This window comes from Convolutriloba macropyga, chromosome 6, assembly GCF_964194025.1.
Source record: "Convolutriloba macropyga chromosome 6, txConMacr16.3, whole genome shotgun sequence".
NCBI classification, from domain to species: domain Eukaryota; kingdom Metazoa; phylum Xenacoelomorpha; order Acoela; family Convolutidae; genus Convolutriloba; species Convolutriloba macropyga.
The window spans coordinates 13,690,956-13,715,130 of record NC_134473.1 but is presented as its reverse complement, the minus strand read 5'-3'; the positions used below and the strand labels follow the sequence as shown (position 1 = coordinate 13,715,130).

General features: G+C 37.4%; 3 protein-coding genes across 3 annotated transcripts in view; all 3 read right to left on the bottom strand.

Moving 5' to 3' along the window:
* The window catches only part of LOC142341499 (ubiquitin conjugation factor E4 A-like), a 34,318-nt gene extending 27,064 nt beyond the window's left edge, over positions 1–7,254 (bottom strand). The window contains exon 1 of the mRNA XM_075392472.1: positions 6,713–7,254. Coding sequence (XP_075248587.1) covers positions 6,713–7,183 — 471 coding nt within the window. The 5' untranslated portion in view covers positions 7,184–7,254. The remainder of the gene's footprint in view (positions 1–6,712) is intronic.
* LOC142341500 (large ribosomal subunit protein uL18-like) overlaps positions 1–24,175 on the bottom strand; it is a 302,218-nt gene that overhangs the window by 260,127 nt on the left and 17,916 nt on the right. The window lies entirely within an intron of this gene.
* LOC142341501 (uncharacterized) overlaps positions 7,368–24,175 on the bottom strand; it is a 36,511-nt gene continuing 19,703 nt past the window's right edge. Inside the window, exons 7-8 of the mRNA XM_075392475.1 lie at positions 8,247–8,953; positions 7,368–7,822 (exon numbers count right to left, since the gene is read on the bottom strand). Of these exons, the coding sequence (XP_075248590.1) occupies positions 7,450–7,822; positions 8,247–8,953 (1,080 nt within the window). The 3' untranslated portion in view covers positions 7,368–7,449. The remainder of the gene's footprint in view (positions 7,823–8,246; positions 8,954–24,175) is intronic.

The following is a 24,175-nucleotide window of genomic DNA, read 5'->3' as shown; positions in this document are numbered from 1 at the left end:
TTATCAAAAAAACTTTTAAAAGTCGAAAGGCTAAATTGTTGAAAAAAAATTATTGAATTTAAAAATCATGCAGTAACTTTTTATCAGAACTTGGAATATGTTTTCTCGCACTTGAGAATGGACAAATATGACAAAGCTTTAGGAAGCCTTAAACAAATTGCAGATTTTACCAAAAAAGGCTAAAATTCGAGACATTAAAATGTTAAAAACCATTCCAATGCTACTAGAAACTATGCAGTGCCCTATTAACAAACCTCAAAGGAGATCGCCTGGTCCCTGAAGCTGGAAAAAGCTAAAAATATGAAAAGTTTTTAAAAACCTGAAAAAATGCGTATTTTGTCAAAAAAATTGCCAAAATTTGTGATATTCAAAAGTTGAAACCTATTCCATGGCAACTAAAAACTTTTCAGTAACTTATTATGTAACCCCTGATGAGGTTTTCTGGCCCCTGGGACACAAACAACTTGAATAATGACAATAAATGTCAAAAAAAAAATGAAAAAAATGCAAGTTTTGTCAAACCATTCCATTACCACTAGAAGCTATGCAGTAATCTATCATCAAACCCTTTATTAAACCCTAGAGGAGGCTTCTTGACACCTAGGGCTAAAAAACTCAAAAAATGACAAAAACTTTCAAAAAACCTGAGAAAATTGCAAAAATTAGTATCATTTTGCGTGTTTGTGTTTGTAGTACAAAAACTTCTAAAAAATTACCTAATCATCTAAAAAATCATCTGAAAAAATTGAGAAACTAAAGAATCAAAACTAAACAAAAATATACTTATTGCTAAAACTATTGAAGCTTTTAAACCTAAGGCAAAATTTTTTCCCTTTAAAAATACCTATTTCAGAAATATGTACAAAAGCAATTTTTGTTTCTGAAACCAGTCCAGTATTATATCGCCCTTGAAGTAAAAATATTCACTGGCCCTTGAAGATCGATTTACTCGAAAATGAACAAAAAATTTAGAAAAAGAAATCAATTGCATATTATAAGGCAATTTGCTGAAAGTTGTGACATAAATATCTTCAGAATCACTTCTGTGTCTCTAGAGTATCCAGTAACCCAATTCCAAGCTTTAAAAACTAATTGGCTCATAGACAGATAGGCAATAATTTTTAGAAAAAATTCCAAACTTCATAAAATAGAAATTCGTTCCATTAAAATGTTGAAAACCATTCACTTGCCTCCGAGCAAATATTTGATAACACACTACAAACCGTGGTGAGGTTACTTGGCTATTGAGGCAAGAAAAAAATAAAATACAATTGTTTTAAAAAAACTTGAAAAAAGTTGCAATTTTATCAAAAAAACTTTTAAAAGTCGAAAGGCTAAATTTTTGAAAAAAAATTATTGAATTTAAAAATCATGCAGTAACTTTTTATCAGAACTTGGAATATGTTTTCTCGCACTTGAGAATGGACAAATATGACAAAGCTTTAAGAAGCCTTAAACAAATTGCAGATTTTACCAAAAAAGGCTAAAATTCGAAACATTAAAATGTTAAAAACCATTCCAATGCTACTAGAAACTATGCAGTGCCCTATTAACAAACCTCAAAGGAGATCGCCTGGTCCCTGAAGCTGGAAAAAACTGAAAAAAGGAAAAAAAATTAAAAACCTGAAAAAATGCGAATTTTGTCAAAAAAATTGCCAAAATTTGTGATATTCAAAAGTTGAAACCTATTCCATGGCAACTAAAAATTTTTCAGTATTTTATTATCTAACCCCTGATGAGGTTTTCGGGCCTCTGGGACTCAAACAACTTGAATAATGACAATAAATGTCAAAAAATATGAAAAAAATGCAAGTTTTGTCAAACCATTCCATTACCACTAGAAGCTATGCAGTAATCTATCATCAAACCCTTTATTAAACCCTAGAGGAGGCTTCTTGACACCTAGGGCTAAAAAACTCAAAAAATGACAAAAATTTTCAAAAAACCTGAGAAAAGTGCAAAAATTAGTATCATTTTGCGTGTTTGTGTTTGTAGTACAAAAACTTCTAAAAAATTACCTAATCATCTAAAAAATCATCTGAAAAAATTGAGAAACTAAAGAATCAAAACTAAACAAAAATATACTTATTGCTAAAACTATTGAAGCTTTTAAACCTAAGGCAAAATTTTTTCCCTTTAAAAATACCTATTTCAGAAATATGTTCAAAAGCAATTTTTGTTTCTGAAACCAGTCCAGTATTATATCTCGCCCTTGAAGTAAAAATATTCACTGGCCCTTGAAGATCGATTTACTCGAAAATGAACAAAAAATTAAGAAAAAGAAATCAATTGCATATTATAAGGCAATTTTGCTGAAAGTTGTGACATAAATATCTTCAGAATCACTTCTGTGTCTCTAGAGTCTATCCAGTAACCCAATTCCAAGCTTTAAAAGCTAATTGGCTCATAGACAGATAGGCAATAATTTTTAGAAAAAATTCCAAACTTCATAAAATAGAAATTCGTTCCATTAAAATGTTGAAAACCATTCACTTGCCTCCGAGCAAATATTTGATAACACACTATCAAACCGTGGTGAGGTTACTTGGCAATTGCGGCAAGAAAAAAATAAAATAAAATTGTTTTAAAGAACTTGAAAAAATTTGCAATTTTATCAAAAAAAACTTCTAAAAATCGAGAGGCTAAATTGTTGAAAAAAAATTATTGAATTTAAAAATCATGCAGTAACTTTTTATCAGAACTTGGAATATGTTTTCTCGCACTTGAAAATGGACGAATATGACAAAGCATTAGGAAGCCTAAAAAAATTGCAGATTTTACCAAAAAAAGCTAAAATTCGAGACATTAAAATGTTAAAAACCATTCCAATGCTACTAGAAACTATGCAGTGCCCTATTAACAAACCTCAAAGGAGATCGCCTGGTCCCTGAAGCTGGAAAAAGCTAAAAATAAGAAAAATTTTTAAAAACCTGAAAAAATGCGAATTTTGTCAAAAAAATTGCCAAAATTTGTGATATTCAAAAGTTGAAACCTATTCCATGGCAACTAAAAAATTTTTAGTAACTTATTATGTAACCCCTGATGAGGTTTTCTGGCCCCTGGGACTCAAACAACTTGAATAATGACAATAAATGTCAAAAAAAATGAAAAAAATGCAAGTTTTGTCAAACCATTCTATTACCACTAGAAGCTATGCAGTAATCTATCATCAAACCCTTTATTAAACCCTAGAGGAGGCTTCTTGACACCTAGGGCTAAAAAACTCAAAAAATGACAAAAATTTTCAAAAAACCTGAGAAAAGTGCAAAAATTAGTATCATTTTGCGTGTTTGTGTTTGTAGTACAAAAACTTCTAAAAAATTACCTAATCATCTAAAAAATCATCTGAAAAAATTGAGAAACTAAAGAATCAAAACTAAACAAAAATATACTTATTGCTAAAACTATTGAAGCTTTTAAACCTAAGGCAAAATTTTTTCCCTTTAAAAATACCTATTTCAGAAATATGTTCAAAAGCAATTTTTGTTTCTGAAACCAGTCCAGTATTATATCTCGCCCTTGAAGTAAAAATATTCACTGGCCCTTGAAGATCGATTTACTCGAAAATGAACAAAAAATTTAGAAAAAGAAATCAATTGCATATTATAAGGCAATTTTGCTGAAAGTTGTGACATAAATATCTTCAGAATCACTTCTGTGTCTCTAGAGTCTATCCAGTAACCCAATTCCAAGCTTCAAAAGCTAATTGGCTCATAGACAGATAGGCAATAATTTTTAGAAAAAATTCCAAACTTCATAAAATAGAAATTCGTTCCATTAAAATGTTGAAAACCATTCACTTGCCTCCGAGCAAATATTTGATAACACACTATCAAACCGTGGTGAGGTTACTTGGCTATTGAGGCAAGAAAAAAATAAATAAAATACAATTGTTTTAAAAAAACTTGAAAAAAGTTGCAATTTTATCAAAAAAAACTTTTAAAAGTCGAAAGGCTAAATTGTTGAAAAAAAATTATTGAATTTAAAAATCATGCAGTAACTTTTTATCAGAACTTGGAATATGTTTTCTCGCACTTGAGAATGGACAAATATGACAAAGCTTTAGGAAGCCTTAAACAAATTGCAGATTTTACCAAAAAAGGCTAAAATTCGAGACATTAAAATGTTAAAAACCATTCCAATGCTACTAGAAACTATGCAGTGCCCTATTAACAAACCTCAAAGGAGATCGCCTGGTCCCTGAAGCTGGAAAAAAACTGAAAAAATGGAAAAAAATAAAAACCTGAAAAAATGCGAATTTTGTCAAAAAAATTGCCAAAATTTGTGATATTCAAAAGTTGAAACCTATTCCATGGCAACTAAAAATTTTTCAGTAACTTATTATCTAACCCCTGATGAGGTTTTCGGGCCCCTGGGACTCAAACAACTTGAATAATGACAATAAATGTCAAAAAATATGAAAAAAATGCAAGTTTTGTCAAACCATTCCATTACCACTAGAAGCTATGCAGTAATCTATCATCAAACCCTTTATTAAACCCTAGAGGAGGCTTCTTGACACCTAGGGCTAAAAAACTCAAAAAATGACAAAAATTTTCAAAAAACCTGAGAAAAGTGCAAAAATTAGTATCATTTTGCGTGTTTGTGTTTGTAGTACAAAAACTTCTAAAAAATTACCTAATCATCTAAAAAATCATCTGAAAAAATTGAGAAACTAAAGAATCAAAACTAAACAAAAATACACTTATTGCTAAAACTATTGAAGCTTTTAAACCTAAGGCAAAATTTTTTCCCTTTAAAAATACCTATTTCAGAAATATGTTCAAAAGCAATTTTTGTTTCTGAAACCAGTCCAGTATTATATCTCGCCCTTGAAGTAAAAATATTCACTGGCCCTTGAAGATCGATTTACTCGAAAATGAACAAAAAATTTAGAAAAAGAAATCAATTGCATATTATAAGGCAATTTTGCTGAAAGTTGTGACATAAATATCTTCAGAATCACTTCTGTGTCTCTAGAGTCTATCCAGTAACCCAATTCCAAGCTTTAAAAGCTAATTGGCTCATAGACAGATAGGCAATAATTTTTAGAAAAAATTCCAAACTTCATAAAATAGAAATTCGTTCCATTAAAATGTTGAAAACCATTCACTTGCCTCCGAGCAAATATTTGATAACACACTATCAAACCGTGGTGAGGTTACTTGGCTATTGAGGCAAGAAAAAAATAAATAAAATACAATTGTTTTAAAAAAACTTGAAAAAAGTTGCAATTTTATCAAAAAATTTTTTAAAAGTCGAAAGGCTAAATTGTTGAAAAAAAATTATTGAATTTAAAAATCATGCAGTAACTTTTTATCAGAACTTGGAATATGTTTTCTCGCACTTGAGAATGGACGAATATGACAAAGCTTTAGGAAGCCTTAAACAAATTGCAGATTTTACCAAAAAAGGCTAAAATTCGAGACATTAAAATGTTAAAAACCATTCCAATGCTGCTAGAAACTATGCAGTGCCCTATTAACAAACCTCAAAGGAGATCGCCTGGTCCCTGAAGCTGGAAAAAACTGAAAAAATGAAAAAAAATTAAAAACCTGAAAGAATGCGAATTTTGTCAAAAAAATTGCCAAAATTTGTGACATTCAAAAGTTGGAACCTAGTCCATGGCAACTAAAAAATTTTCAGTAACTTATTATCTAACCCCTGATGAGGTTTTCTGGCCCCTGGGACTCAAACAACTTGAATAATGACAATAAATGTCAAAAAATATGAAAAAAATGCAAGTTTTGTCAAACCATTCCATTACCACTAGAAGCTATGCAGTAATCTATCATCAAACTCTTTATTAAACCCTAGAGGAGGCTTCTTGACACCTAGGGCTAAAAAACTCAAAAAACGACAAAATTTTTCAAAAAACCTGAAAAAATTGCAAAAATTAGTATCATTTTGCGTGTTTGTGTTTGTAGTACAAAAACTTATAGCTCATAAAATGGTCATAACAAGCAATTTTGTCTCGCAAAAGGCCTTCATCAACTTCAACCTAAGACTAATCAAAACAAAAAATCACAAAACATGAAAAATTGCTCCATTTTGAGCCCAAAGACTCCTAAAAATGACCTTTTAACCTTAAAGTAAGGCCATCACAGCAGCTGCACCACCATAAGCACTTGAACGACTACTAAAGCCCACTTTGGGCTACTAACGCCCACTTTGGGCCTCTAATGAAACTTAATGCCCGCTGGGCTTTACCTGTTTATCCCGTTTTGGAAGATCAAAGTCATTGAAAAATCTTAAAAAAAAACACAGCGCACCAATACAATTCAAATTCTTTGAATTGTAAAAAAAAAAATTAGGAGCGCTATAATAGCCGCCGAGAATTGAGGACGCTGCTATTAAAAATGACGAAAAAAGACGAAAAATTGCAACATTTTGGGCTCAAACACTCCTAAAAATGAACTTTTTACCTTAAACTGTGGCCTTCCCGGTAGCTTCATCACTCTAAGCCCTTGAGGGACTACTAAACATCTGCAGGAGACTAAATAGCCCGTTGATATCCCTCAACAGCATGCAAAAATCCTCCATTTTGTATAGCCATAACCCCGAAAAATTGGAAGCCAAAAATTGTTTCCAGCAACGGATTTCGACTGATACAACTAACCCTCTTGCCTGCCTCAAAACATCTGGACTGACATTGACAAAAAGCTTACATAACCAGACGGGAGCAAACACCGACTGGTCCGCTTTAGCTTACCGGTGAGAAGTAACTAGGTATGTCTTCTAGAAGCAGCCTTTCAAAAATGGCTTCCTCAAGATGTTGCAAATCTATCCAAGTTTGGCCCAGATCGTCCAATGACTGCTTCAACTGAGGTAGCAACACCAAGACAGAGTTTGCTTGATCTTGCGCTGAATAATCGCGATGATCTTCGCTAACGGTAAACAAAAAAATCTTTTGAATAAACTCATTAACAGAGTAGGCTTCGGATGAACAATTTTCTGACTCAGGTTTCTGTGCTGCAATCGTTATGGCATTATCATCATCGATTTTATTATTAACAACTTCATTTGAATCCATAATTTCATTCGATGTCACATTCATCTTCTCGCTTGCCGGCTCAGTGACAGGAGGAATACTGGGAAGTACATTATAAAAGAGGCTCGCAAATGGGTTTTCATCCACCCCAGTGGAAGTGGGGTTGTCCGCTTCGTTTCCAGGATCGCTCATAGCAAATTGTCTATCACTACAATCTGAAAAATTACCCGACAATATTCGGAATACAATCAGAAAAAAGTTCAGATTATCATTTATATAACAGATTGATTACAGGTTTGCAGTACAAAATTATATTCCATTTCTTTATGAATTCAACACAAAAAACGCTTTAGCACAAAGTAGGTATGAAAAGACATTCAATTGTTCATAAATTAAAACTACAAAAACAAAAATGATCAATCAAAATAAATAAGTTGTGCTCAGGTCCCCGATATCGATCATAACGTCACTACATTTATGCGTTTTTCACTATTCAATGGAAGCTCAAATTTGTTTTCAATCAACTTTTCCGACAAATCCTGAGGAGTCACGCTTATTCCTGGCTTAATTCCATAGCCCTTCTCTAGGCCAAGAGGGTTTGAAGCGGTCACACATTCAAACGAGGGCTCCTTCCTCAAAACTGTGTCGACATCAATGGAGGAAAAATATGCCACCGAAGCAGGCAAGTCGTTTATACCGACAGATGCCGAGAAAAAAGCACGTGTCAACAAATGGGCAACCTGAAGCACCCAGCAGGCTAGTTCAACGTCTCGGTTTGAAACCAGGTAGCGAATTTCATCATGGATACTCAATGTGAACATCATTTCCACGCTAAAACAAATAAGGCGTTCAAAGAAATATAGCAGCATCTGTACTAATTGAAAATGACACCGATTTTTCCACTGGTTTAAAGAATAAATGCTCAACTAAATTTTTATTCAAACTTAGCAAGTGCACCTGAAAAACTCAAATAACAAGGTAGCATTCAGATTTCATAGTGTAGTTCGAAGTATTGCTCGTCATAGACAGTCAAATACAATTCTTGCACAGATAACCAGAAAATCAATGATATAGATAGATGTATAGAAACTTCTCATTTGTGAGTATGATTTCTGTTAGTATGATTGAGAAATAACATTGAAGACCATAAGTTATTACGTTTTCAACTTGTCTCGACTATTTTTAAATTTGTCGAAAAATTACCCAATCCACGAATTTTGCATGAAGTTTTCGATAAACAGCTCAAACCACTCACTCATATTCAGTTTTGAGCCATTCAACCGCAACGAGTAGAAGGTGCAAGAAGTCAACAGCAGAACTCTGAACAACCCAGTTTATACGACTGGGCATCTCTGCAGATCCACAATTATCAGGCTGCAACGCCCTTGTGATCAAACTGCCTAAAAATGGAGTCCTTGGTTGCTTCATAGTCGCTATTTTCTCCAACTTTGAGAACATCGCACTTTCAGTGCCATTGATATATCTCTTCCTTTCAACAAGCATCTGCGTAATAGTCCAAGTTTGCATTTCTAAATCAGACTCTTTAGTTAAGCGCGAAACAAGCGAGGAAAACATATACATCAATTGTGGTTCGAGAGAAATTTGATCGACCGTCAAATCCACTCCAGTGAGTGAATTAAGAAACTTGAATTTGAGTTTGCGAAAAGTGTCCGACATCACTGCTTTCAAAATATTCTCCGCCGTAAAATTGTAACATCTCAAAGCCGAGTTTGTTAACTTTGCTATGTCACCAAGGCTGTCAGACTTAGGGTGAACGTGAAGGATAGATCGTAGTAGTTTAGATGCCTGACGTGATAGAACATGACTTTCGAGTCCTTTAGTTGTAGACAAGAGACGTCTGGCAGACATTAAAGCTTCATTGGGAGGCATCTCAGCATTCTGTTCCAAATACTGCTTCAGAAACGATAAGCCAGCTCCATAAACTCGTCCGTAATTGACAACCTAAGAGAACGTCAGTTATTATTTCTAATTCCGTATAATAAGTAAGATTATTAATTCCGCGCATCTGATGCCCCAAATGGAGTACTAAATTCTTTTTATATCAGAAACAACGATTACCAAGTTACTCGTTATCATATTGGTAAGGTGTTCTGTTTTCTTAAAGGAGCTACGATAGCTAAGAGTCGATCCTCAATGATCCAATTGGGATTAAAATTGACATTCGTCCACAATTTGTTTATTCAAATACTGATACTTAAATCTATCTATGATAACTCTCTTCTTAATTTGCTTCTACCTTTTTTATCTTTTTAGAAGCAGCTATGTAGGTGCTAGTGCCAAGTACTATATTGTATGAAGACAGAGTTATCGTTGCAATATCCTTTCTAATAAAGGCTTTTAATTGCAAGTTTTTGCTAAGTGCTATTCGAAGCGCGGGTTCGGTAAAAACGCTCTTTTTCTGCTACAAGTTTTTCAATTCAAGTAATATGGAAAGCAACTGAACTGTACTGAGCACAATCGTCTGTCTGAATTTCAAGATAATAAAATGCGTGCTGTATGAATTTATAAAAGTCTTTTTCAACCAATCAAAATTTAGCATCGTCATACTATCACTTCTTCAGAGCGCACTGGGAGACTTAATTTCACAATTGGGAAATAACCTTTAAAATCCATTATAATAACGATCCCTATTTTTGACGATCGCTATTGACCGATTTAGATGTATTATAATCTATAAACTTGTCTAATATTGCTACCTTCGACGTGATTGTCTAAATTTAAAATAAAAAAGGGAGCAAACAAAAGTACAATTTAAAATATATTTAAAAAAGTTGTTTCATTCGTCTCTACTCACTAGTCTTTTCGTTACTTGCTAGAATAATTGACCAAAAAACCTAAAAAGAAATGCAAGACTAGTTGGTACCTTGGCTTCATCTCTGCTAAGATTGAGCTGCCTGGCTGTGAACGAATGCATATCGGTCTTCGTGCCTTTATCTCCTGCAACTACCATCCACCCCAACGGACTAACCCCGTGCCCTCTAACAGCTAGACCAAACTCTCCATCTGTAATATCACCAGACGAATCTCCTATCAGACCCGCTATCCAGATTTCTTCCGCGTCAACATCAGCACCCACGAATTTGAATCCATTCGCTCTTTAGAAAAAGCGGAGGCGATGGGTTTCGAACCTTTAATCTTATGATTATAAACAGGGTTGCCTAGTGTGCTGTGCCAAGTGGGTCTTGATTAGTGGTATTGTCAAAGTCAAGGGATTTACTGGGCTAATTAAGTATAAATGGAAAGCAACATCAATAGTGGTTTGTTCTAAGTTTTTATTGAGTATTCCAGATCAAAATGCTGAAAGTTTACTGTCTGTTTGCTCTTTTGTGGCCTCTTGTTTTGTCGTCTGATGTATGCGAAGAAATTGAGCTGGGGAACGCGACCGCTGTATGTTGTGAAAAGAATACTACATTCCGCTTTGGCCAAGTGGATGTGAGTTTCGTGCCATATCGGAGCCATATGTGTCCACTTGGTGATGGTGGGATTGAAGATTTGTGTCCTCGATTCTTGCCAAGTGTTTCAATGATGTTCGTGTTGGTCGTGGCAGGCGTAGTAAGCATGCAGTAGAAAAATAGAGACGTGCAGTGTTGTATAAAAATAGATTAAAAATGTCGGACGACGTAGTGATGAGGCTCGATTCGTAAATTAAGGGCCTCCTGACCGCCCACAACTCTCCTTAAATGAGGCATAAGGCTGCTTCGTCTAGGAATGAGGGCTGTTTTTCTGAGTACGTCCAGGTTCGTGGGCTCGCCCTGCCACACGTAGGTAATTTGCACGTAAGTGCGGTAAATGGGCGTCTGTGGTATGCCCATTTTTATAAGCAGGGCGAGCCTCCCGTCGAAGGAGAAGAGTTGTGGGGGGTCAGGCTGATAGTTCATTTTCTCTGCTACTGTTTTCTTCGCTGTTAACAATGAAAGTGGGACTGAATAGATAAAGTGATGAATAGTTTCTTTTTTTTTTCCTGAGTAAGGTTAGAGTGGGAGGCCGTTCATTAGATTTTGTATCAGTATGACAGTTGTTTGATAATCTCTTCGGGTTTATTTGCATTTTTCCCAGGAAGATTAATGTAGTAGTGATCTGTCAAGTGTGGCAGTTCCATTTGCTCCACGTTGTGAGGGGAGTAAAGTAATGAAGTAAATCCCTCGGCATGGCAGTAAATGACAGTCACTAATGGAGTTTTCGCAAGTAATTCCCTCGGTATGGCAGTAATTGACAGTCACTAATGGAAGTTTTGGAGGAAAGTAAATTGAGAACAGTGTCAGTGACTGCTCTATTGATAAAGTTATTCAGAATACTTTTTACTGCGAAGAGCGGCGTTATTCATCGACTGTTGGATATTTTATCGAAGCTTTGCAAAAACGATTAATTGTAATAACGAAGAGACGGGATATTCTATTTTATCAAAGTATGGACACTAAAAGGTTCGTTAATTACTTATAACAATTTAGGATTTCATAAGCTAGCATTAATATTTTTTTTGTAATTTTAAACAGAGTTATCGTGTTTAGAACGACACGAGGCAGACAAGATTTGCTAATCGAAATGAACGAGTTCAAACATCAGTAGTACGATCGGAAAAAATTAATAAGTCTCGGATGGAAAGAAGTGGAAACAGTCGATGGGCGGGGTATAAATAGTTGGAACTCCTTAAAGAATAAGTTAACTATAGAAGGTAGAGGGGGACTGGTTGGAGAGAATGGTTGGCCAAAGGTGCCATTGGCAATAAATAATGAAGAAATTGTGGGATTACAAGAAAGTTTAGTAGAAGGGTTCCGGGGCTGTAGAGATCAGGGTGATGTGTATAATTATGTTAGTGAATTAAAGTTGGAGAGTGGTGATAGCAGGTTGTATCAAGAAGTTGGGTCGTATGCTGGTTTGTGTAATTCAATAGGTTGGACGTTTTGTGTGGATGGTTTGATGAGTGGTGTTTTGCCTGATGGTTTTACTGGTGTAAGGAGAGATGCCATGGTACAATGGAATGAGTGGTGGACGGCGGCACATGTTGAGATTGGGGGTAATGATAGTGTTTCGAAAACGCCGTGTGGTGAGAAATTGTTTCTGATTTGTGGAAGTTATCAGAAATCAAGGGATTTTAATAATGTTATGGGTACCCCGCAATATTTTATGGATTTAATTAAGAGGGGTCCTTCTGCAAGTGGTTTGGGAAAGGATGTTTGGTTTTTAATTCCGACGAAAGATAATGTGTTGTGCCAGCCTTCGTTGTGCGCGCATGCTGTTTTAACTTTTACAAAAGGTTTGTCGTTAGTGACGGGCTGGGAGGCGCGTGATCAATCGAATCACGTTGTTGTTGATCGGACTTTGGGATCGTTTGCTTATGGTGTGCGTAAAGGTGCGGTAAAAAGAATTGTAATATCAAATAAAAATAAAAAGGCAGTGTTAGACTGGGCGAAAGAAAGAGAAGTATCAACTGGTGGTGCTAGTGATGTGACTGAGCATGTGCAAAGTTTCGCTAATAGTGGTCTAATTTTAAAAACAAATAACAAACGAGGTAATCGAAGAAAATGGGGTGGGAAACGGGAAACGAAAACGCAATCGAACGAGAACGAGAATATTGTGTATTCGTTTCTTCCTCCAAAGGATCCTTCAATGGAATAAGTGAGTTGTTCGACTTTAATTTACATTTTTTTTTGGGGTTGGAACTATACTGCCAGGTTGTTTTTATTTTTACTTTTTTTTGAGGTTTTATTATTTCAAGCCCGTGCCCTTTCAACGTATTTTGAAAGGATTATTTTTTGTTGATACTGGGCAATCGGTAAGGGTCCTGTCTGTGTTAGTTTGGTGTTGTTTTGGAAAAAAAATGATGTTTCGTGAGTTTTTTGGGTCGTTATGTTGCACAGTCGTATGCAGTGTAAGCAATTAATATTTTGACATTCCATCTCGTGCCCTTCGAAGTGATAACAAGGTGGGATGTTAATTTTTGTTGATAATGGTTGGGAATAGATTGGTTAATAATAGTTTGCTATGTTAGGGGTGCTTGCTCATTGTGCTCACGAGTTATGACTCACGAGTAATTTTTTTTTGGTCAGAAGTAAAAAAAATAAATTGGTAAGAAATTAAAAATAAGAAGAGGAGGCGTTACATTTGAATAATTTGCGGTGTTTATAAAATAAGTACTACATTAAATTAATTGCGACTCATGAAAAAAGATTTTAAAAAGGTATTTCGGATAAAAATTAGAGAAAATTATGCAAGTCTAAGTGAATACACGGATGCCAACAGGGTCGAACTCAATGGGGTCGTCATTGTCCATTTGAATAAAATCCCAGAATTGGTGGGCTAGTTGGGTACCTTGGGATGAAGTAATGAAATGGTAAACGTAGGTGTAATATTCCCAGGTTGTGTAGAAAAAACATTTTTTCGTGAGAAGGCCTGTATGGGAGTGTGCCCAGATCACGATGGTTCCATTTTGTATTATTGCGTATTCGTTGAAAAAACATTCCCTATATTGGATTCCGACTTTTACGCAAACGTTGATGTTGTGGCTGGTGTGTAATTTTGGGGCGATGTCTTCTGGGCCGACGTAATTTCGGATTTGGTCCCAAATGCTTGTCATGATTTTTAAGAAAATTCAAAATTGTTGAGGTGCTAGGTTTTGAGATTTGTAAATATCAGGGAAAGAATAAGTAAATATGGTTTTTTTAAAAAAAAAAATTACAGGTGAAATTCGCCTTCTAAAAATTCTTCTTCGGTGTTCTGTAAGAAATTCAAAAAGGTAAGAAAATTTGGATGATCTGGTTCCAAAGTGATTTTTTTGTCTTGATTATTGTCCAAGAAGTTAATCCAGAAGCATAAGGTATTGCAGGGGAAAATGAAGTATTCAGAAAAGACTGCCAGTTTTATATCAAAATCAGTGAGAAAGTATGCATAAAGTGGAAATTGGGTTGGAATTGGAGAGATGTAAGGAATGGTGTCTTCTGATTGGTCAATTGTGGTGAAAGTTGGGGTTGGTGGATAAGACATAAGATAAGATTTTTAATGGAATATAAATGCAAATGTTTGAGGAAATTTACATGGAGTCATCTGAGAATGGAATGGGTGATGGGGGAGAAATTGGAATATAATTTAATTCAGTTGAATTGTGGTCTGATGTAGGGTCAGGGCTGTCGGGACTTTCAGAAATGGTTGGTTGCGATGGTTCTACTGCAACTGGTTCTCCTTCTGAATTAAGATAGAAATTCACATTAATATAATTATTTCCCGATTGTATGCATTGTAGAATTGTTTGCCATACGGCTGATGTCTCATTCACTGTAAGGGGGATAAAAGAAATTGAATAAATATTGTTGACAATATTGTCCTGTTGCATGTTAATACTAATTATTGCTTCACGATCTGTAAAAAAGGCAATGCTGTATTCAGTAATATAAGCTGGCTGGCCGTTGAATGTAGTGTTAATGCGCGGCTCAACTTTAATTCTGAAGTGATATACTGGATTCATTATAAAATGTTTGAAATAGTGCAAAAGGTAAAATTTTAGTTGTAGGAAAATTGTTTAAGTTGTTTGAAATAAATTCCAAGTTTCTATCCGCGAAGAAATTGTAATAGGTTGAGAGAATGAACAGTTAGCAATGAAGAGTGTTGCTGGTAGTTAGCAGGCAAAAGGTAGTTTGAATGATTGATAGTGTTGCGGGGGAAGTGGGGGAAATTTGACATTTTGATTAATTGGGATTGTGGGGAATTATCCCTGGTTGGATTGATTAGTGTTCCATTATAGGCTGTCATTGTGATTGATGGACAGTTCGCCTTCCGGGTTAATGGATTTCCTTCTTTTTCTCGGTTTGACAGATAATTGATAAGTTTCCTTCGGGAGTTGCATCTTATTACTCCGTTGTTTAGTGCGTCAGTATAAATTCTTTATAAAAATAAATTCGTCGGTGGATAAAAAGGTAGGGAGCAAATCCCCGCCTTTAACAATGGAGGTTTAAGGGGAATTGCTCTGTAATTTTTCTTTGTTGATTTTTCTCAAAGAATAATTGCAAATAATGAAAATTTTTGGTTAAATACTCGAGTAATATCAAAATTTTGAATTAAGTTTTCGCAAATATAATGGTGGGTACTTTGCCGATGGAGGATAGGTCCCTCTGGTTTATTTAGGGCTATTATAAATGTTGTTCATTAATAATTATTTTTTTTTTTAAAAAAATTTATTTTTAAATTTTGTTTTCCTTGCTCAGTGCTAACACAAAATTTCTAATTTGCGGCAGAGTAGAAGTGAATGTAATTGATAACTTTTAACAAGTGACTTAGTTCAGTGGTTAGTATCTCTGGCCGTTGAGCTGGGGTTCCGGGTTCGAATCCCGGCGGGTTCCCGGTGCTTCCATAATGTGGGAAAATCTGGGAAAGGGCAAAGGGGTGTAAGGGTAAGCTAGGGTAAGGGGGTAGAGAAGAGGGGAAGGGTAAAAAAATTTAACTTTTATTTCCTTTTTTTTATTTATAAGCTGTTTTTACGGACCACGCGGCCGTCCCACTTAGCGCAGTTGGTAGCGCGCTGCACTCTCATGCTGAAGTTGAGGGTTCGAGTCCCGGTCAGGTTTTTTTTTTTTTCTAAACGTTTCCTGTATTGATTGTTCTGAGAGGGTACGCTCCGTAATGGGATATCGGTGGATGTTCCGGTATATGTGTATAGATGGGCTGACTCGGTGCGGCAGGCCTGTTGACATGATCAATTTTGATAGTTGGTTCTTCGTTACGTTTTAGTCTTCTGATGTAGTCTCAGGAATGTGTAAGGAGTGCGGGGTTTATTTATGTTTTCTTCGTTTTGGTTTTCGAACTCAGTTTTAATTTCGAGTGGTAGTACTAGTGAGCATTTGTGCAGGGGATGTTCTGGATGTTCTTGTAGGTATTCATAGTCATTCAATGCGACAACTTGTACTGGTTTTGTTTTTATTCGCCGTCCTTCGTGTGTTATTCGGAAAGGGAAACGTCGGTGAAGTTTTGCCCATTTGTGTAAAAGATGCGAATAAGTTAGATGTAGTAATACGCTTATCAAGAAGGATAAAAATCCGAAAAGAAGAGACATTTTCCATGGTATGTACTGTTCGAATCGGTGTTCGAGTTCGGGCTTGAATGCTCTTATTCTTTCTAAAATTGGTTCGGCCATTTGTTCTATTGATTTGCTGTTTGTTCGTCGTGTTTCCATTTGTTTAAACTCTGGTTGAATTTGCTGAAGAATTTGAATTTGTGCCTCAGATCTTGATGAGAAGTTTGGTAGTTCATCCAATGGGGGCAGTAGTTTGAAGAGTGTACTTATTGGATCTGGTAATTGAAAATCTAACCGTATTGCCGGTACTGTGTCACAAGCAGTGAGGTCTGAGCGAAGATGAACATTTGGTCCTCTAAGCTGTTTTCCACATCCCAGTGTGATGATACACACTCTGCACCCAGGATGCTCAATTCTTGCTAATGGATTGCTGCCATTTCCAGCGCTTTCGATGAGTGTATAATCGTCTTTGGACGATGTTATTAACCAACGACCGAAGCCGAGATTGCGTGCTTTTTCAGTCAACGGCAATTCTACTACATCCAGTTGACAGCGTTGCAATGCAAGTAGCTCGTCATCGTGGTAAAGTAAAGTAGCCATACAGGACTGATAAGTCTGTTCTGTTGGAATGGCTTTGGTGCATATTGCGTATTTTTGGGATCCGATACAATTTGCGAGCTCGTCTTCATCGATAAACGCTAGTTCTTCTCCGTCGTCTGAGACGGCCATGTATTTGGCTTCAAGTCGCCAAACTAAAGCTTTACCCGTATCCCCGTCCGGCATTGGGATCGGAATGGCATGCAATACGTTCATAACTGTACTTTTTGAAGCCATTGGAATTGCAAGTGTAAGTATAAGACCTGCATCAATTGCCTCGACTTGTGTGACTAATTTCGTTTCATAGTATGAGAGAATCTCTTGGATTGGTACGGCTAGAGATAATCGATCCTGTTGTCCATTTTGTTGGAAATGAACAATCGTAAGAATTTCATGCAACTGCTCCCTTGGGACTAATGACATTGGTAATAGCTGATTCATGAGAGGCGTCAAGGCATTCAGTATGTTGATTCGAAATGTATAAAGGGCCGATCGGTATGTTTTGATGTTAGCAAGTATTGCTTGAAAAATATTGCTAAGTACAAGACTATGTTGATTGATTTGTTCTCTTACGTATAAGTATTGGATGCAGTTTCTCATGTGGTGCACGTTTTGTCGTAACGCCTTGAATTGTCCTTCAGCAAGTTCCCAGTTCCTGTTTTGTGTCTCTATAATTTCGTTCTGGGCTTCTTTGATGGCTTTCAGTTCACCTGATACAACATAGAATTTTTCATTGTTTCGGATTGTTATTTGTTCAACATGATCGGTTAGGTATTGAAGATAAGCCATTGCTTGTCTGATGTTTTTCTGGTTTCTAGCCACTCTTTTGTCGCATCCTCCAAACACTGATTTGATGAAGCATAGTAATTTGTCGCCTGTTCCTATTCCAATTCCAAGCACTGCGGCTGCTGCTGCTGCGGCAGCCGCACCGCGGGGTTGTCTTTGCAGTGTTGTAGAAGTTTGACTGTTTGCTCTTAGTAGTGTGTTCATTTCCAATTTGAGGTTTACAATGTCGTGTTGGGCCTGTTGGTTTTCTATCATTGTTTGTTGCGCTATCCAGTGGAGGCCTGCTGTCGAGTCAGTCATATTTGTGAAGTTCAATGGGCATCCATAATTTTCTGAAGTCCACATTTTGTCTATCTCTTTTGTCAGGTTGATCAGTTTGTCTTCCACTGTTTTGTTATATATTGGGTAGGGGACCAGGATTTCAGTTTTGACAAATTTTTCTGTCAATAGAATTTTCTGATGAAGGTTGAATAATACTCCATCTTTTGTTGCCACCGATGGTTGGTTCGTTTTTATCAGGGGTAAAAGCTGTAGTAAAAATAATACGGTATTGAGCATTTTGGCTAAATAGGCTTGTTTGTGAAATTCAATTAGAGTCTTTGTGCTGAGCTGTATCTTTTTTCCTTTTAAATTAGGATTTTTTTGGAGTGTTTTCATTGGTTGGTGACGTATCTAATGTGTATGTATAATAGAGAATTGGTGCTCAATTCCTATTGGCTGTCATCTTCGAAGCCAAAAGTTTGGTGAAGGTTTCCGTTGATCTCCCGACGGTGAAGTGTTAGCGGAACAATTCTTCGTCTGTTTTGAAGCGTTGGGCCAAGGTCCGCTAGTTCTCTGTTGGATACTCTTTGAGGAAGTGGTGAAGATGTGCTTGGGTTATCGTGTTGAGAAATAGCACTATTGCTCTCGTTATTTTCAATTTGTGAAATGTTGCCTCCTATAAGGGAGTGCTCATTGTTCTCGTCGGATATCGGTTGTTGGACATCATCGCTTGAGGTTGTATTGTTGTAAATATCGTTGATCGAGTTGGTCCGGTATAAGGTTTCGCCTGTAGTGTCTAATATTGGGGGCGTGTAGACGGGGCTATTAACGTCACCAAATAGATCGCCAAGATTTTCAGATGAATCGAACGTGAAGTCATTGAGACTCTGGTTTCGCGACTGTGCGCTTGTTGCTTGTGAGTCTGCAATGCTCTCATCGTGATCAGTTTGTTGTATCAATTGTCAGGTTTGGGTCTGGGATGTGGTCAAGTGGGAAGTAAGTTATGACTTTTACCTGTTCTTCCTTTGCTTTTTCTGATGGTTGCAAGAGGTTATATAGCGAGTTTTCTCGGGCCAATGCCAGATGATCATTTCTGCGAAGGTTGTATCGTCGATTTGAGCCAAAACGACTGTCGGACGGTAAGAAGTTTGAGTTGTTTGAGAAGACGTAGTCTCCTGTATCAATTGATTCTGGTGTTTCTTGCGTGTTTGCGCTTGGAACTGAGCCTTCCACGAAGAATGCATCTTGGTCAAACGTCGGTTCGTGTGTCATATCATGAAATTGTATTGGCGGGTCTTCAGAAGAAAAATTAGCTGTTTGGATGTTTGAGTTGAAAGAAACTGACTGGGCATCTGGTGTTGTTATGGGTAGCTGCATGTTGTCTTCGTTAATGTGGTGCCTGACTTGGTTGTCGAACAGCTGTGGTTCTCTCTCTTGTTCTGGTATGGTGGGATCTGCTTCAAAGTTTTCGGGGTCTACATGTTCGAGGTCTTCTACTTGATATTGAGGTTTCACAGGTCGAAGTCTCATTCGATGGATACATTGCGTGTAATTTGTGGTTTTGCGTACAATGTAGTTTGCATTCGTGAGCACTTTTTCTACTCTGTATAATGGTATCAACCTGCTTTGCTGTTTATTCATCACTGCTACCTGTGTTGTGCTTTTTGGGTCAAGGATCAGGCAGTATGATTTGGGTTTTAGTGGTGTGGCGTTGGCTTTTCTGTCATAGTACTTTTTATATTTCAGATAAGACGAGATAAGGTTGTCTTTTACGCTGGAGAAAAGCTCCGTAGTTTTGTCTTGTAGCTCTTTAATGCAGTCGTATTTTGGGTGAGACTCCCATAATTTTGTATTCTGAAATCTGAAGTCCAAAGGATTTATCGGTGTTCTGCCGTGAAAGACGTCAGATGGCGTGCAACCAAGAGCTGGTGCAAATGTTGTGTTGTGTATGAATACTGCAATGTCAACGTATCTATGCCAGTCCGAGGAAGTTTGGTTTTCGTTAATTCTCAAGATTTGTTTGAGCGGTGCGTGGTTTCTTTCAAGTAAGCCAATGGTTTGCGCATGTTTCAGTGTGCAATGTTTGAGCTCTACCTCCAATAGGTTTGCTAGTTCGCTCATTAGTTCGGATGTAAACGCAGTACCAAGGTCACATATGATTCTTGAGGGAATGTAGGAGTGTCTCAGAAAAATTGAGACAAGGGCTCGTGCTACGATGTCTGCGTCGCCATTCATAAGAGGTGTGGCGAAAAGGTACTTCGAGAACACGTCAATACCTGAGAGAATGTACGTGTAGGGAGAAGGGTGCATCTTTCCCACCAGATCTATTAGTAAAAGGTCTGCTGGGAAGTTTTGTAGAGACGAAAGTGGTTGTAATGGAGGTTTCAATGCAGATGTTGGTGCTGGTTTTGTTTGCAAGCATGTGAGACAGTTTCTGATATATTCTGTTAGGCGTTCAGTGAAGTTCGGGAAGTAAAATCGTTTTCTGAATTCTGCTATTGTCAGTGAGACTCCTTTGTGCCCACTCCAAACACTGTTATGAATTCTGTAGAGTACTTCCTTCTGTAAGTGCGACGGGACGCAATATTGTTTAATAAATTGGTTTCCAGTGTGGTTATAGAACTTGCGATGAAGGACGCCTTCTGTTATCGATAGTCTTGGGAACTGCTTGAGATACTTTTTTAGGTCACTGGATAGATATTGTCCTGTAGTCGGTGAACCTCTCTCAAACCAGAGCAGTACCCGTTTGATATCTTTGTCTTGTTGTTGTTCGGCACGCAGGTCTAAAGGTCCGTGCCCGTGAGTGACGAATTCATCCAATGGGTTTTGTTCATGCATGGCGTTTATTTGTTGCGTTGCAGGTGCAAGAATTTGCAGTTGAACGTCAGCTCGAACATTCATAGGATCTTCTCCGCTGGTTTGTTTTCTCTCAAGTAAGTATGTTTTCATAATTTTGGGGGTATCGTCATTTTCTGAGCTGTTCAGATAACTGATTGAATTGTCAGGTGTATCTGCTGCTGTGTTGATTTCGATTTCGTGCATCGATATGCGTGAGTTGATGCGTAGCTCGAGCTTTTCTTTCGGGTTTATGTGTATTCTCGACAGATAGTCCGCTGCTAAATTGGCTTTTCCGGGTATGTGTCCCAGTATGATGTCGAAGCTGAGCACATGATCGAGAGCATTCCAAAGTGTTGGCGGTATGATTTTTGTTTGAAAGAACAGGGTTACTGATCTGTTGTCTGTCAAAATGAGAATTGGTTTTTTACATCCCCATATAATATTTGCAAAGGTGTCTAGGGCAAAGTGAACTGCGAGGAATTCTTTCGCATATATCGAAAGTTTGAGTTGGTTTGGGTGGAAAATTCTAGATCCAAAACTGACGGGTGCATAAATTTTCAGTTCCTGATTATCATCATTTGTTGTGTAGTCTTCTATCATTAGTACGTATCCGGCTGCGTAAAGGGATGCATCGGCCATTATTACATATTGCTGGTCAACTTTGGGTAATCTGAGTGAAAGGTCACAGGCTGTTCTTAGATCATTTGTGAGTTTTTCCAGCATAGTTTGGTGATCTTTTTCTATCACAAAATTGGTGTCTTTCTTAAGTAGACGATAGAACGGTAAAAGTTTTTCAGCGAGTTCAGGGATAAAGGCTTTGTAAAATTGAAAAAATCCGATCATTCGTTTGACTTGTTTTGGGTTTCGCGGCATTCTGAATGTTTTCAGAAAAGTTGTAATCTTCTGTGTAATTGGTGTGAGACCCTCAGAGGTTATCGTATTACCAAGGAATTGTATTTCTCTGAGTCCAAATGCGCATTTGTCTGTTGCGAGTTTCATTCCTGATTCTCGGATGCATGTAAAGACTGCTCGAAGTTTTTCCAACATGTCATTTGTGTCATGTGCTCCGATGCCAATGTCATCGACGTACTGAAAGCATTTATCCGCGGTTATCACGGGGTCCAGGTTTTGACGCATGAATGAACTAAAGGCGCTGACACTTCTGCTTAGTCCTTGGGCTAGTCTTTGAAAAGCATATGTTCTGGATGCGAAGTTGAAGGCCAGTAACTGTACTGATTGTTCATCTGCCATTGGTACAGAGAAGTAGCCGTGGCTGCCATCCATCTTGCAAAAGAGTTTCTTGCCGGCTAAGTGGGTGCCCGCATCTGCTAGTGTAGCTATCGGGAAATTGTTATTGTTGTAGTAGTTTCTAATGAGATGGTTTATTTTTCTTAGATCTACTAATATTCTGAGCTTCCCGTTTGGCTTCCGTTTTGCAAATATTGGAGATGAGTAGCGGCTGAAGGGGAGCGTTGTTATGACTCCGTAGTACTGGAGAAGGGCTAGTTCAACAAGCAAATCGTCTTTGAGATGGATTGAAATTCTTTGAGTTTTTGAGTATACAGGTCTGTTTGTGTCTGGTGTCAATTTGACTGAGAATTTGTGAGTGTAGCCAATGTCAAGGCGGTGCCTTGTGAATATGTCATTGAATTCGACTAGAAGCTGTTCTGTTCTTTCTTTATCTTTGTCAGAGAGTACGCTGTCGCTCCATTTGAATGCGTAAAGAAAAGTTTTCCTGTCTTCGTTTTTCGAGTGGTTGTATTGCTTCAAGATTTTTAAATTTAACAAGTTCGTCATATATGCGTTTTTCAACTTCACTCATTTTCGATGTGTCGGTATTGGTTTCTGGGGTCGGAAACCAGAATCCTTTTTCGTGTTTTATTGTTATATGATTTATTTCGCCTTTTGCTGTTCTCTCTATAGATTTTTCTATTTGCTTTATTGTTTTCTTTGAGTCGCTTGATGGGAGAAGTTTTGGCTCAAGTGGTATCAGGTAGCGTGCTTGCTCTGGTGTGATGATTTCGAATGCTGCTACTGGAGAGTCTTGTCTAATGTGCAGTGGAACTTCTGTTGTATTGATTGCAAGTAGGGTGGTAGTTTTGTTTTTTGTAAGTTTGTCAAGCGTGCTTGTTAGACCAAGGCCCAGTTTTTCAAATTTGACAGTAGGCTCTACGAGTCCAATTTGTTCTTGTGCATCAGTTTCCTCCGATGGGATTAGTTCCAGAAATTTTTGTTCCCCAGGTGATAGCGTATAGGTTGTTTTGGTTTTGAGCATGATTTTTTTTCGGCTGTTGAGACGTTTTTGTTTGTTGTTGCCTTTTATGTGCATTAGATTTAGCTGAAAAGTAAATTCTGGTGTTTGGAGTAGTCTGTTGTGGGCATCAATAATAATCTCATTTTTATCAAAGAAGGGAAAGCCAAGAAGGATAGCGGAAAGTGTTTCAAACACCATGAACTGTTCCTCAAATTGTAAATGGCCAATTTTGAATGTCAGTTGGACTGTAAATAAAATGGGTGATTGGTGTAGGAAAGCTGTAGAAACGTTTATTTCAGGTGGATTTGTTTTTTCTGGTTTTTGGTAGAGGTTTCTGCTTATTTTATCAAAATGTTTCTTTGACATGGCGCTGCTGAATGCTCCAGTGTCTGCTACTGCTTTCATTATTAATGTTTCGAACTGCAGAGGTATTATGAATACATTTTCGCTATAGTTTGTCATGCTATCTGGTATATGTTGTAGAAAAACATGCAGGTTATTTAGTTTTTTGATTGCTGATTGAATGGCATGTTTCCATCGCGGTATGCTGGTTGACGTTCTGGACAATCTCGGGCAGTGTGCTCATTGCTAGCACATGTTCTGCAAAATGTTCTCATTGGTGTAGGAGATCTTTCGGTACGTCCATTACTTCGGTCGTTTCGTTGGAAGTTTGACCTTCCTCTCGGATAATTTCCTCGACCTCTCTGAAAGCTTCCACGGTTACGTCCTCTGCTGTTGTAGTTGTTACTGTATCCTCGGCCATTTTGGTTTCCATTGTACTGGTATGTTTGTCTGTTGTAGTTGTAGCCTCTGTAGTTATTTCCTCTTCTGTAGCTAGGGTACTGAGTACTCTCCACGCGTTGATGCGGTGGCTGTGCTACTTGCATTGATGCTATGCCTGCCGCCATTATGCTTTCTATGGCTTGGGCCACAGCAGGGTTTCCCGATGCGTTTAGTGTATTGAATGCCGTGGTGTATTGTGGTTCGGGGTTTATCTGATCAATTCTGACTCGTCGTTTGATGATAGCGCATAGTTCGTTTACAGTGATGTTGTCATTCTCTTTCAGCAACACTTTCTTGTACTTGAAGGGCATGCCTTAAATGAATTGTTCTCTTATTCGTCTTGTTCTTTCGTCAGTGCGGTCTATGTGAGCTGCAGGATCGTCCACAATTGCGAGGTTGGCGAGGCGTTGCAGATCTGTGAGGAAGTCATCTGGTTGTTCTTTCACTGGATCAAACTTTCTCGATTGCAGATCGAGCTCAAAGTTTCTTCTTTGGTCTGCTCCTGCATATCGGTTGCGTAGTTGTTCAAGCGAATCGTCTAGATCGTTTCTTGTGTTTTCGGCGAGTCGAAGGTAATAGTTAAGTGCATTACCGGCTAAGTGTAGGTGAAGATATCTTGCACGTTGGTGGTTCGCTTCAGGAA